This window comes from Aedes aegypti, chromosome 3 (genome assembly GCF_002204515.2).
Source record: "Aedes aegypti strain LVP_AGWG chromosome 3, AaegL5.0 Primary Assembly, whole genome shotgun sequence".
In the NCBI taxonomy this organism is placed as follows: Eukaryota; Metazoa; Arthropoda; class Insecta; order Diptera; family Culicidae; genus Aedes; species Aedes aegypti.
Genome location: NC_035109.1, coordinates 21,904,943 through 21,920,194, shown reverse-complemented (window position 1 = coordinate 21,920,194; position 15,252 = coordinate 21,904,943). Strand labels below are relative to the sequence as shown.

The 15,252-nt window shown below is 36.7% G+C and overlaps 1 protein-coding gene across 3 annotated transcripts in view; it reads right to left on the bottom strand.

The window, feature by feature from the left end:
- The window catches only part of LOC5575101, a 33,508-nt gene extending 20,513 nt beyond the window's left edge, over window positions 1-12,995 (bottom strand). Inside the window, exons 1-6 of one of the 3 annotated variants that reach the window (XM_021850234.1) lie at window positions 12,844-12,995; window positions 9,014-9,435; window positions 2,829-2,954; window positions 2,544-2,732; window positions 2,314-2,481; window positions 1,396-2,251 (exon numbers count right to left, since the gene is read on the bottom strand). In XM_021850234.1, coding sequence (XP_021705926.1) covers window positions 1,396-2,251; window positions 2,314-2,481; window positions 2,544-2,732; window positions 2,829-2,954; window positions 9,014-9,202 — 1,528 coding nt within the window. In that variant the 5' untranslated portion in view covers window positions 9,203-9,435; window positions 12,844-12,995. Of the gene's footprint in view, window positions 1-1,395; window positions 2,252-2,313; window positions 2,482-2,543; window positions 2,733-2,828; window positions 2,955-9,013; window positions 9,436-12,752 lie in introns of all 3 variants that reach the window. The other 2 variants (XM_021850236.1, XM_021850235.1) reach the window with 2 other exon arrangements.
- Between the last annotated feature and the right edge of the window lie 2,257 nt (window positions 12,996-15,252).

The following is a 15,252-nucleotide window of genomic DNA, read 5'->3' as shown; positions in this document are numbered from 1 at the left end:
GAATTATCGTTGGCCAAACTTTATACCTACTTGAAAGTTTATTTCAAGAGTTATTCAAAAATTCAATTGGACATTTTAAACGGTTTTGAACCATTGCTGTTATACCGATATTTAGAATATTTAAAACCTAGAAAATTATTTATAAAATTGCTCTTATTAAGGGGTTATACACAAATTATACCATATGATATTTGTAAGCGTAATTACGCTTGCATGGCCTCTCTCCCATAGATCGATACTCAGTGGCGATTCCCTAACCTCAAATCTATTTGTTCTACGAAAAAAATCTCAACGTTCTGGAATAAATCTGCATCTATCATGTAGAGATTTGCTAGAAAGGAAAATTCCAATCATTTACTACATGCTTAATGATTTAAATTTGCCAATTCAGCCATTTCTTGATTTGTAGAACAGATAAAACGTGAGGCTACGAGTCGCCTCTGAACGATAAATAATGTGTACACGTGTCTCGTAACAAATCAGTCGCCTATAGATAATATTTGATAAAATTAGAAAACTTCTTCCAATCAAGACGACTTCATCTTGTATACCTGATTTAATACCGTTAATTAGTTTTTAATATTAATACATTTAATGGAACAATTCTAAAGACAACAAACAACCGTTTAGACAGAACTCAACTAGGAGCAACCTATTGTTCAAGCCAAGTTGAGCAATTTTGACTCATAAGTGCAACTTGTATATACTCATGTTATCCTAATCATACATCACACAGAAAAGGGGAACCGTTCATTAATTACCTGAATGGCCTAAATATATAATCAATTTGATTAATAAGAAACATTGAAAGTCGAAATGAATAATGAACATTGTTTAATTAATGACGGTTCCCACGCAATCACGCTTTCGCACATACACACCCCGAAATTGAAGAGCTTCTCTCCTAACGGCAGACCGAGTGTCGGAACGTGAAATATGCCTTTGGGGGGCAAAACCCGATAGAAAGAGTTGGAAAGAAAAACTACATTTTGATCCAAATGCCCTCGTGATTTCGGTTTCGCTCATCAAAAACTGCATTTATTTGGCAACAGATTAAATAGTTTAACGCTCTAGTCTTACGCTGCTGCTGTCTAGCGTCTAATGTGGTCATTGATCTATTATCATATAAACAATGGTGACCGTTTATACAATAACGACCACTTGGCTTGATCTTTTCGGACAACAAATGGAACTGCCATGGATTGCGCTGAAATGCAGTCATCGTCGACAACAATAATAGTGGGAGGACAAAGCCATTGCCGCCAGCAGCAATGGCCAAGCCGATCATTGCACGGAACTGGATTATTGCCAGTGATAGCATTACAGTGATGCACTGTTTCTGAACGCTAGAACTTATAGTAGAGAGTTGAGGTAGTAAATTGATTTCACTCTTACTTTGATCTGGTAGTGGTTTGCTAACTAATTTTGCCTGAGGATGCTGCGGGGGTTGCTGCTGCTCCAGTTTAAGCTTTTTCTCTGGTATCAAAAGTCGTAGATCCACATCCTTGGACTCGTTGGCAACGGGCATCAGATTTTCGCTGCTGGACGATGGTGAAACGGAGGAATCCTCGGAATTCTTTGCAATGTCTCCAGGACGTCGAGTAGAGGATTTGTTTCCTTTACTTACTTTACCTTCTCGCGATTTGGGAGAAGTTTTCTCGCTCCGAGAAGGAGACTTTTCCGAAAGGGATGAAGTCTTCTTCTTAAGAGGAGAACTGCTCTTCGGGGATAAAGCATCGGCCGATAGTTTCTTTTTATCCGACGATGATGGCTTTGAAGAAGAGCTTCTGGCCGATTTTGGTGACAACTCATCCTTCTTCTCGCGCTTCTTGGAAGCGTCGTTCTCACTCCGAGATTTGTGTGATGGCGATGACGAATTGTTAACACTGCTACTCGTAGCGGTACTAGAAGGTTTCCTACGATCAACGTCGGTTCCACTAGGTTTGATACGTGGATCGGTCCGTTTGGGTATCCTTCCCAAACGTTCCCTAATGCTGACTGGTTTACCGGACTGATCGAGAACGATCGGATTATGTGGAGGAATCTGGGTACCTCCAACCATCGTTGGTGTTGAATTGGTGCTGGCCGCTACCATTTGTGCTGCAAGTTGTGCCTGTTGTCGTGCTAACCGAGGATCACGGGATTTAGCTAGGTTGATCATCGCCGCATTCGGTGGAGCAATACGGCCCCGAGGTGGCGGAACATGATTCGAACCGATCACAGTAGCAGGACGCTTCAGATCAGGAACGGGCTACAAGAATAGATGCATGAAGATTTAACAAAATACTCAATAAGTTTGATTTTCCAACATACCTCTTTAGTTACACTTGCCGTTTGGGCAACCAACAACTTTTCCTGCTCTTCGATACGCTTTTTCGTAGCTATAAGCTCCAGTTCGAGCTTTTTGGCCTGAAGCTCCAATAGTTCACGTTGTTTATCGCGAAGCTGTTGTTGCATATCAAGATTTGGTTCAGGTATCTGCTACAAAGAAAAATTAAATAGTTTACTAATCGCGTAAACCTTATGCAGTTTCAGCAACTAACCTGATTCTTAAGGAACATAGGATTAACGTGGATGGCTGGAGATTTCGGCGTTTTCAACTGTGCGGTGATCGGCCATCCGGGATCGATCGAGTTGATCTTGATGTCCAGAGCGTACAGCTTGGACTGTGGAAACACTTCATTCCATGTCTGCCGTAGACTGAACATCTTTTCACGAACTTTCTCATTCACCTGTGTAATGGAAACAGATAGTAGATAGCAGGGATCATTGGCACCGATAAATATTTCAGTTCGGGAAGTTCCGAATTTCATTGGACCAGGACTCACCGTTTCGAAAACACCGCAGAACATATTTACAATAACCTGACTGAACAGTTGCTGATATTGTTTGCCAACGTTCTTCACGATGGAATCAACCAGGTACAGGATAGGTAACTTGAATTCTGGCTGCACCTGTATTCACGGAAGCAAGAAGGTTTCAATTAGGATGAGTGAATAATGAGACGTATTCAATAACACGTTTCCAGTATAATTCGTAACGATGGCTTTTTCTGCCCAAAGTTTTAGTTGTGCCCCTAAAGTGAATTTAACACTGTGTAAAATCATATGCTGAGACATGGAAGGGGGATTTTCTTTTGGTAACCTGAACGCACATAGCAGATAGGAAAGATGACAACAAAAACAGCTGCCAAAATTAACGCGAACACTAGCGCACTTGGTGGCGGCGGAAGCATTTTACACTGTATTTTTTTCGTGCAGAATTAGACAAGAAAACTCCTTTAAATCTTTTTTTTTAGATTTCAACTCTAAGGTTGTTGCAAAAAAGGTAATCTCCAGAAAGAATGAAATATTTTCATCGAATTTAAGGGGCAAGACAAATGATTTTGCATTTTCTTCTTATTTAGTATGAAATATGAATGAGATATGATTATTGAATGGTCAAGTTTGGAGGTCGGTCTCGGCTTCTACACTGAACCAAGAAATATCATAAAAAGTACCGTCAAACGGGGTGACTTGCAACACTTTTCAACTTCAATCAACCAAAACCATGATCTAAACGTAATCTAAAAATTTAAATTCCTTGTAGAACTTTGAATGGCCGGCTCGCCTACAGAATGAGATGATAGAAAATTGAATCGAATTATTTTGTCATATCAAAAGTCATCAAAAAGGTGAAATTTTTTAAATGTCCTTGTGCGGGGTGACTTGCAACACTCACTGCTAATTTAGTTTTTTCCAACAAAATGTTGATATTTTTTATTAGTCACACTTGTTAAGTATTGTTATTCATGTATTTAAAGCATTCGAACCAGTACAAGAACATTTAGAATACATTTTTGTAAGAAAATAATTGAGCTATTTTTGTATGGGAAAAAGAGGCGTTATATCATCAAGGTCCAATATCTTAACTGAACAATATTTTTAACGAGTGTTTGTAGTTGATTGATGAATTATTACTCTTTTGATTATAAAGTAGACCTAACACAAAAGTTTTTAACTTTTGTAAAACTCTAAATTGCTTAGAAATAAAGTGTTGCAAGTCACCCCGCATAGGTACATGTGTATAAAAATTATTTTTAATAAAAAGTTGTTGGTACAATTTCGTAAAATAAAGTTCGCCATATTATCACTTATTAGTTATAGAAACAACATGTAGAGTATTATTTTTGTACATTAAATCTGTCTCATGTTTTCAGGTCACGATTTCGAACCTCCATCAAGTATCAGTTTTCTAGACATTTAAAAGAATTATGTTTATTGTATGAACATATTTATAATAACAGTTTTAATTGTGGCCCCTACTTGAATTGTGAGTCACACGTATTGAAGCACTGATTTAAAACGAATTTTCTATTGAAAATTGTGTTTTATAGTAAAATTTAGTTGTAAATTACAATGTGTTGCAAGTCACCCCGCCGTTGCAAGTCACCCCGTTTGACGGTATTAAAAAAGTCACATCAAGAATCATTAAATCCCTATCAATGTTATGTGTATCCATTAATACTCATTTGATAAGAACATAAAACTCATTAAAATTCAATATTGTAAATTGTATGTGAACAAAAGCCATGTATGTTATCCGATAACAATCATGTGATTTGCAGATATGAAAATTTAGGATTCCAAAACAGTTTTTTCAAGATGGCGTATTTGGTGTATTAAATTTAAGCAGGTTTAAGATTTTTGAGATGCTAATCACAACATTTTTAATATTTGTGAGCAAATAAATTGTTTAAGTACTAAAAAGGTAAGTGCAAGATTGACGTACAAAATAATTAAATATTAATTCGTTTTTTGAATCTAAAATTTAAAGAAACACAGAGGAACCAATCAACTAAAATTTTAAAATCCTCAGGCGATGAATCATGGCAGGAAGCAACAGACTTGGAATCGGATTGTTCAATATTCTTTGTTGATATTATTGATGCCTTCGACTAATATTAAACTTGATCTTTATCAAATGCAAAAAGTGATACGGATAAACGCAAATAATATATTGATAAATTTAAACGATAATCATGTTTTTCTTTTATTCAGTAGAACAAACCCTAAAATCTAAAATTTTATTTTTAAATTTATTAAACGATCATGTAAGAATCACGAACTAGAAAAAACTTTTCATCTGAAATTCGCATGGAATTCATTAACAAAATCCCATAATCCACATACAAATGTATGTGTTTTATCTGATGAATGTAATTAAAATTAAAAAACAACAGTTCATATTGCAAATTGATGAACGTTATGTGAAAAGCTACATGAAAAAAAAAACTAGGTGTTTTCAGATGAATCTGACTGATACATTGGTTCAGTGTAGTGCTCCGATTAAATTGAAACTTTAACCCTCAAGGCCCCGGGACAGACCTTTTATTTTTGATTGACTGGTGCTCAGAAACAAAAAGGTTTATTGAATGAAATGCGGTGTTCAGGTTCACTAAAATCGATTAGATGAGTTAGACTTCCTGTGAGTAAGGTTTTCAAAAAAGAAGTGGAGGTCTGGACATATTTTCAACCGGAAATAAATGTTCCCTAGTCATATTTTTCACAACTTGAACAACAAACCCAATATTTAACGATAGGTTTTAACCATATTTAGACTTTATGTAATGTCCCAATGCAAGAATACATCATTTCGTTTATTTTCTTGCATGCATGTGGCGAGAATCGGAACCTGGTTCCGGAAGTACTTTCCGGGTAGGAGCCGAAGCCAAGGAACACATGTAAATTGGACCCAAATCAACAGGAGATAAACATAAAACCCAATGAATCAGGAGATAAACAGAAATAAATATGTAAAACAAGACATGCGACCACTCTCATGCTTCTTATCTGATCTGCCGGACGGCCAGACAATTACCGGATTTTGAGGTCACTTCAGGTGAATCATGAACAAACATAAAATAAGTGGTAAAACTTGGCATGCGACCGCTCAAACCTTATGCTGTAAGAACATGCTTTCAATACATGTATGACACTTCGGCCAGATGAACAGACAGTGACCAAATTTTGAGGTCACTTCCGGTGAATCCGGGGACACACATGAATAATAAGTAAAGCTAGACATGCGACTACTTCATGAAATAACCCTAGCGTTGCTGTAAAAACATACCATTTGCATGTATTGATACTTCAGCCAGATGACCAGACAATGACCAAATTCTTAGGTCACTTCCGGTGGACCAAGAGACAAGCTCGATTAAGGTTGAACTGGATATGCGATTATTCAAGCTTCACAACATAATCTCATTGTTTCTGTAAAAATATTTTACTTGCATGTATCAACCAGCCAGATTTTGAGATCCGTTCAGCTGAATCAGAAAACCAAATAGGGAAAGTGTACCAGTTTTGGCCATAGTGGTTCCCTATTTGGCCATACGTGAAATGTCGATAACTTTCAAATTTTAAATCTTTTTTAATGTTTAAACATCAAGATAAATCTTAAACCTTACTACTACAACACACAAAATCCTTCAAAATGTGAAAACATTCAAGTAATCCCGTATGGCGAAATAGGGAACCACTATGTCCATAACTGGTACACCTACCCTATGACAAAAATCTACCGGTATTTTTTTCAATGAGTTTAATTTTGCATATCCAACAAATTTAGGTCCATTTTATCAGAAAATGGAGTAAAAATTCGTACAACACGTGTAGTTGACATTTGAGTTGCAAAGTCAACAGCAAAGCAGAGCTAAGATGATTTCATGAAGTTTGAGAAGCCTCGTATCTCTTTTTCTACTTGATTCATGTTTGTCTTCTGGTTCCACGCAAGTGACCTTAGAAACCGGTCATAGTCTGGTCATCTGGCCGAAGTGTTCATACAGGCAAGAAGCATGTTCATAAAACAACTCAGAGGTTATTTCATGAAGTTTGAACAGTCACATGCCTAGTATCAGGTTTCATCCATGTTCGTCTCCTGGTTCACCGGAAGTGACCCTGAAACCCAGCCATACCAAAACCTTAAACCTTGGACACATGGTAAACTTGATAATATTGAAAGTTGATGTCTTGCATTGAGTTTCTGTGATGATTTCATGACGTTCACGTTGAATATTGGTTTCGTTGCTAAAGGTGTAAAAATATGACTAGGGCAAGTGTACCATTAGAGAAAACTGCTAAAACATGGTGATAAAACCATGAAATATATGATTTTAATGTATCATTCGATAGATCACAAATCCTTCTATCATTCGAATGTATAAAAATCACGAATAATTTTAAATTTCCCTACAAAAAGCCTTTCATCAATAATAGGAACACTGTTCCTTTAGTGGAGGTATGTTTTGAGAATGGTTCCTTTAGTGGCGCAAACCATTGATTTCTTATGGGACCCTCCACTATGGGATGGGTACTGATGCACCACTACAGGTACAGAGGAGCAAACAAATTGTTTCAAATAGTTTTACGGTTAAAATTCATGAATATTATTCAATTACTTGTATAATTTTCGCATCGTGCATCATATAAAAATATCACATAATCATTTATTAGTACGAAACACGCCAAAACACACTACCTCCACTAAGGGAGCGTTTGCCCTATTTATTGTCGGTTTAACTCATCCCATCGATCATAATGAAAACCGCATTTCATTGAACTTATTTGTTTCTGAGCATCGGTCGATTGAAGGCCTCGAAAAAGGCCTGTCACTATGCTAGGAACTCTCGAGAAAAATACTGGACTCTTGAAGAAGTCTTTGAAGATTTCGTAGACATATTACTAGGATGATTATTGAAAAAATGATCTATTGAATCCCTGGATAATATCCTGCCAAATTTTCCTTTTCTAAGAAGTTCTTTGAAAAAGATAGGAGGAAATCCATGAAGAAATTCGTGTGGAAATGCTAGAATGACTTATTGGAACAATTGAATTTTACTGTTAAATCTTGAAAGTACTTTTGATCCATGGAATGATTACTTGAGAAATTACTCGCGAAATGTTTGGAGAAGGGGTGTGATCTCTGGAAGTGATGCTGAGAAAATTCGTTAAGAAATTTCTTAACAAACTTCACGAGAAATACCTGCTCGAATTTATTGAGAAATTTCCGGAAGATATCTTAGATTTCCTGGAAGCATTATAAAAACTGTTGATGAATCTTTAAAAAAAAAATATATAAAAAAGCAAATAGGGTGATTCTTGTAAATAATTGAAAAACCGAATTTAGTTAGAAAAAAATCCCAAACGAATTCCGTTTAAAATTTTTAGTGAAGAAAACAGTGGAATAAGCGGAAAATCCTGAAATAGCCCCTGAAAAAATCCAAATAATTCATGTACAAATTACTGAAGGTTTCAGGAGAAATTTCTTCAAGCTCTAAATTTTCGTAGAAATCTTTAGAGGAATGTTGAAGTATCTAGAGCCTTTACGAGACTGCTACCAGCAGTCCTCATTTTCTCATCTTGCAGAGCAACAAACATCTTGTTTAGTGGCTTTTCCATACATAGATTCCTAATTACCAAGTATGTCTAGTTTTCTTATGCTATCATGCGGACAGATTTTGTAATTGTCCAACTATTACTGTGGAAAAGAGCTATCTGATGCACAGCGTGAACGTGGAAAGTAATGTTTTCTCTCTTTCATCACAATACGTGACTTGCGTAATCAACAACGATATTATAGAGTGTACATGTTTTGAATAAATCAAGAAATCGCATGAAAAGCGAAAATTTGATGCCTACACGTCACAGACAGTACAGTACATTGGCACTTCTGCTCGATTAAGGTGAAACAGTTTGAAATAATCATCTTCTAAGATTGCACTGCAACTTCAAAGGCACAAATCTCGCGAAGAACGCATTCAACTACAGAGAACTTTTTATTTTGGCTTTGTGCACTAGCAGAAAGCTTAAAATAAAAAGATCATAAACGTTTGCCAACTATTTCTTCAGTTTAGTGCCTTTGAAAACGTGAGTAGGGGCACAAGTCGGCCATTGTGACGGCCATCTTTGGATTCCGAGATGTTTCACCTTAATCGTTTGTTTAGAAGAGGATTCATTAAACATATTCAAACCTTAGCCAGATGCTTCTCGACGGCATTCACGATGATCGGAGCGTAGTCCAGATTCTCCTCAGCCAGAATCGTCAGCATGTTGATCAGCGGCTTGCTGTTGACGTTCAGATCGGCCAGACTGGACAGGTATTCCGTTTCGATTTCCTTGGACCGCCGCTGCACGGCTGCCTGGTCCATTGTTGCTGCCATCGTTTTATAACGTTAGTATTTTGATTTCAACACCCACTTAAAAACTGCACTCACTCCCAGTATATCACTAAACTTAATATTCCCCCCTAGCCTAGGTGGGAATTACCCCTACCGGCGGGTTTCCACACACTTCTCTTCGCACTACTTAGCACTTGAAATTATCTTCGTTCCGAGAGCTCGTTAATGATAATCCAACACTGTTCGGTGAATATGTAACTGCCGTCACTATGGCGCTGAAAAGAGAACACAACAAAAATTGGATTAGAGTAATTCTCACTTAATACAGTCATCGCTAAAATAAAGAGGCTTAAAGATAATAATAATAAAATAAAGTGCCCATTTGCTTGTGAACACGCAAATTTATCGAAAATTGTATTTTACAACAAGACATTATTTTGTGAAAATGTGTGTACTTCATATTTAATGTCTTTCTTATATCATTTGATGTTGTTGCTGTTGTTGTTGTTTGTGAGGGACTTTAACCCGAAGGTCTCCCCTATCATTTAGGTAATGTATTTTCAGAGATGGGATGGAGATTCAAAATCAAGACATTTTGCAATTTTTACTATTTTTCTATGAAAAATTCCATTATGTCTCAACGATTTTTGTCATAAACATGCTGTTTCTTACAACAGCTCTCTTGCAAAGATAACTAAAAAAATAATTTATCAAATATCTGTATAGGAATTTTTTGAAAAACATCGGACGTGATCCCTTAAAAATTGTGTAAGAATGATCGGAGGAATTAATAAAGTATTGACTGCTTTGGAACCTTAAATAAACATTAGAGGAATCTAGAAATTAAGAAATTACTCGAGAAATGTTTGGAAAGTATGCAGGAATAATCATTGGATAAAATGTTGAATAAATTCCTAGAGACATTTCAAGAGGAACTTCATTAGGAATGCCAGATCGAATTGATTGAGGAATTCCTGTAGCAGTTTTTAATAGAAATTCAGGGTGTCCATTCGAAATCAGTTCTACGATTCCCGGATGCCGAAAAGATAAAAAACAGATGTTAAAATTATCTTGCGACTTGATATTTTCGTTTTTTAATACAAGGGTCAAAATTTAAAAATAAACGGATTCAACTTCGAAAAAGTTTTGGGCGAAAAGGTATAACCAATTTATTGAAATATTTTAAAAAATCATTCATCCCCTAGAATTTGTTTTTTGTGTCTAAATTTAGAGCATATTTCTACAAAACGGCCATTTTTGAAGAATGTCTCAAGAATTATGTGTTAGATATGGGCCATGACTGGTTCCTGACGAGATTCTTGATATGGGACGATTCAAATAAGACGTCCATCATTTATCGAGATTTGTAGACCCCCCCTCTCCCCTCTGTCACGCTTTTTCCAATACCTAATACATGCACTGTCACACTTTTGTAGATTTTAATTTTAATTTTAAATTTTAAATTGCATCTTACAAACAAGCTATCAAAGAATCGACCGAAACTTTATAAAAAATCGGACGAAGAATGAAAATCTTGCCAAAAATACCCTAAGGACCACGCCATTTATTTGTCCATCAAAGATCTTGTCATGAATTCATCAATAGTTTCACAAGAAAATTGTTGGAATTGGTTAGAAGAATTCGCTGTAAATTCTGCAGAAATCTATACAAAATCTGGTCGGGCGCCTCGTAACAACTTTGTCATAGATCAAAGACTAGTCAAACTCGTCCAGTCAAGGCTTCATCAAGAATCAGAATCATCCTCAATGAATATGTACAGGGAAATTTTAAGCAAATTAACCAAGGATCTTTCCTGGAATCTACTAAAACCCGTAATAGCATTCTACTTTTAAATTTTTCAGTAATCTATCAGAAAGAACTTTCGAATTAAACTGGTAAATCATATTCTCGATTCCGGTTATAATTCTTGTAAATATCTCATTAGATATTTGCCTTTGATCTAATAAGCATCTCGAAAAGAACCTTGCCAGGTATCTCTAAGTCTCCTTCAAGAAATATTTCAAGGGCTTTAAGGTAACTCGGGATACTGTGTTATTTTCCCTATCTTTTATCTCACTCTAACAATTATCATCAAAACTTTGCAGAAGCAAATCTCGAGTTTTAGTGAACCGATTAGGCTGAAAATTAAATGGGTTGTGCACTACATATGTAGAATCATATGATACATTTTTCACATCAATATATGGAGTGGTACTTCAGATTTGCTTCCTCAAATGGATAGGGTGATTATAATGACGTCCCGTGCGGCCTTAATCGTTAACTATCTCTCTACCAACTCTCCAGAAGTTAGTCATGATGCGAAATACGAGTTGACCGACAGTCATGCACCTCCTAGAAAAATGTTCTAGTTTCACCGAAAGTGCATGAAATTGAAACGATCCGAAATTCTTATGTTTAAAATACATATTTTCCCGGTGTTTTCTCCCAATTTCCGAGTATTTTCCGGTCATTTGAAATTCCCAGATTTCCCGGATGAATGGACACCCTGGATTTATTCGAGAAAACCGTGGAGAAATTTTAGGAGAAATTTCCAGGATATCCGTGTATGAATTCTTGGAATCTGAGAAGAAATCCACACAAAATATGTGGATTCGTCGCATAGTAGTATCTGAAAGATTCTTCAAAACCTCAAAAACTTTTCATTGAATTGCACTATAGAGACCATTTTAGTTAAATCAGAGACTTAACCTGCCATAGAAAATACTTTTTAGATACTTGCACTAAAATAGTGACCAGTAGGCGGATTCCGGCGAATATTTTCTTCAAAGAAAAGACAATTTTCTTGCTGGTGAGTAATGGAAGAAAATTTCTTCTCTTGGAAAAAATGCTTCAACTGCTTTTTTTCCGTTTTCGGTCGAATATAGATATGTGGCCTCTTTAGAACAAGGTTACATTTGCGACTCATTCTGATAAGCGATAAAGGAGATGCGGCCTATTAGAAAAAGATTTTTTTTAATTTTCAAGCATATTTTCGAACGAATATTATGTTTCAGTTAAAATATGGTCTTATGTAATAATCAACAGAAACCCGCTTTGTCGATCTTGAAATATTACTAAGCCATATTGGTCACTTAATAATATGAAGTACACGTATTTTAACACAAGAATTTCCCATTTTAACACTCGATGTTTCCCAATTTAAACCATTACAAGCAAGTAAGCACTGTATTTTGGTGCTGACTACATTGAAATGACTTAAAACTAAACGAACGGTATCTAGACAAAAAAAACGAGTCAACTTCCAACGTAATGACCTTCAAAACAGTTTTTACGCGGTTTATTGCCAGATAAGGTAAACATCGACACGAATAAACTGCCACATAAGCTGTTTCCTTATAAATATTTCACCACCATATTGTTTCGACAAACTGAGCGTACAGAAGTGGAAAACAGCTGCTTACATTACACAAATAAAAAAAAAACGTATATTCGCGACACAGACCAAACACCTTGAACAGCAACAAAGCGAACCGAAACAAAAAGTTCACGGCAACGCGAACTGGAGCCGATCTAGCGCTCCGCCATCTTTTGCTCTTGCCATCCGACATAACGAAGAAAAAAAATGACTCACTACGGGGCTCGAGATGCAAACTATTTTCGCCTTTTTCCCGGCGGAAAACGATCACTTCCGGCAACTTCCAACCGTAAAACGTTCCGCTTACCTTCAGTCACAAATTTCACTACTTTTTGCCTAGATTGGACACATTTTCACTCGCTTTTCAAGGGAATTTTCACTGCAATGTAAACTCGCGTGCATTCGACGTTGTTCACTCTGTTGAAAATTTTCTTACGTACTCGATCGGGTCGCGGCGCGTTGGCTTTTCGTTATGTCGACTTGCAGCTGTCAGCTGTCGGCATAATGGCGGAGCGCTCGGTAGGGGAATGTGGGGCGATCTGGCTGTTGAGGCAAGTGAGTGAAATCGAGCAGTTTGTTTCGACAGTACACGAAAACGTAATTTGTTCGCAAAATTAAATTAGTTTGACTGAAGCACGAAAAACTGCACTTTCTCTATCCTATTGAACAAAACTACTTACCGAGTGATATTTTGGGTAAAATTATTAAATATTTACCTCGCTATTTACACAACGGATCATAGAAATAACAAAAACAGTCGATGTGAAAAGCGTAGATAGCACCACTTTAGTTTTGTTTGTTTGACGGAATAGCAATTAATTTCACAACACTGTTAAATCCCGTATAACATAGCGCGCTTGTTTCGATGCGAAGAGTGCCAAAGGAATTACCTTCAATGAACCATTGTGGCTATACAGTCAAAATTTAGGTAGATGTTCGGTTACACGTACCCAGCTATATTTGATGCTTTATGTACCCACAATTTAATAAACCGACCATTCTATTACGAATGGATCAGAAAGTACTGCAAAAAAGGATAAGGGTTTATTCGCAAATTTCATAACGCCAAAAATGGCCTTATAACGCTTTTTGTATGAGAGTTCTACAAATTTTGTATGAACTGTAACATCCGAAAGACACTCACCCACCCCATTCAGCGTTATGAAATTTGCGAATGAAGCGAATTATGCACTTAAACAGAAATGTATTCGCCTATCCCGATGCGTGGAAAATTTTTTGCAAGAAATGCATTTTTCTTTGATCGCAGTACGCAGTTGAAAAGAAATGTCAAATCAAATGGAGCTCACTGTAGAAAATGTCTTGAGCATTTCTTGCGCAGAAATTTTTACTTTTCTTGAGCTGAATAGCATACCTAGCTTGAGCCCTAAAACAAGAAACGCTCAAAGAATGTTTTTGCTACAAACATTGTTTGAGCATTTCGGAGATATCCTCAGCAGTTCGCTCATATCCGCCATTTGTTCAACAAATTGTGCACCAATCGTCCAAGCGCGTGCTCCCGAACAAAATTTTACAAATTAGGGCCCATTTACAAATTTCATAACGCTAAAGGGGTGGGTGGGTATCTTTGAAATGTTACAGCTCATACAAAACTTGAAAAACATTCATGCAAAATGTGTGACGAGGGGGTGGGTTACAGTTTTTGGTCTGCCTGGTTCAGCGACAAGAACAAAAACAACGGATTCAATCCGTTGCGTCCGATAAAAATATTGAAAAATTCGTGCTAGGTGCGATTATAAAAAAATTAGACAACTACTTCACTAAAGGATTCCTAAGAGCTTTGTAAACGTGCTGAATTCTATTAAAATTAAGATTTCACTAATATGTCTGCCCATTAAGCTATTTATTTGATGTTGCAAGAATCTGCATAATCGGTTGAAGAAAAGGAGATATGGTAGTTTTGCATATCTTATAGTAGGAGTGTCGTTAGTGGGGTTCATTATTACTGAAGTTGTCAACTGGGAAACTTCACACCCAGTATAAGGCAATCTGAAGTTTAATCACCTTTCTCTTTCCTGCACACGCATGGAAATGGATTATTTTCATATGGGAACCGTTTCCGTATGGAAACAATAAACAAAAAATCTCATTTGATCTTGTTGCTGGAAAGAGAAGGGTGCGATAGCTTTATAAAAAAGTATATTGTCACACCGCCTCCAAACCGGATCGCGCCAGTGAGACTCGCGACGCGCCTCAAATCGAAATCAGTTGAATCAGTTGAAATCAGTTTTTTAGTGTGGCGCTACATTCTTACGATTTTTATGAACACAGCGCACTATTCAAATAATATGATTAATAATAATATTATTAGGGCTTGTTCATATATTTCATAACGCTTGAATTTGCCATTTTGGACACCCACCCACCCCCTCGTAACGCTTTTTGTATTGATAGACTACTATTTTTGTATGAACCGTAACAAAGTTCGGACACCCACCCACCCCCTGAAGCGTTATGAAATTTGTGAATGGACCCTTAGCTGTGATGCACGGGGCCCGAGAAAACAATAATTATAAATAAATGTTGGTCTTGATATCTACCAGATTTTTACCTTTACATTTGACAGGTCCGTCTATGCATTTGTTTACATCGGTGGAGGACCGGTGCTAACACGGGCCTGTCATTTCCATACAAGAACTTTCAAAGTGCTTGAAGTTCGATTGTATTCGGCATTCAACTATTTTTCCCGTGTCCGTGA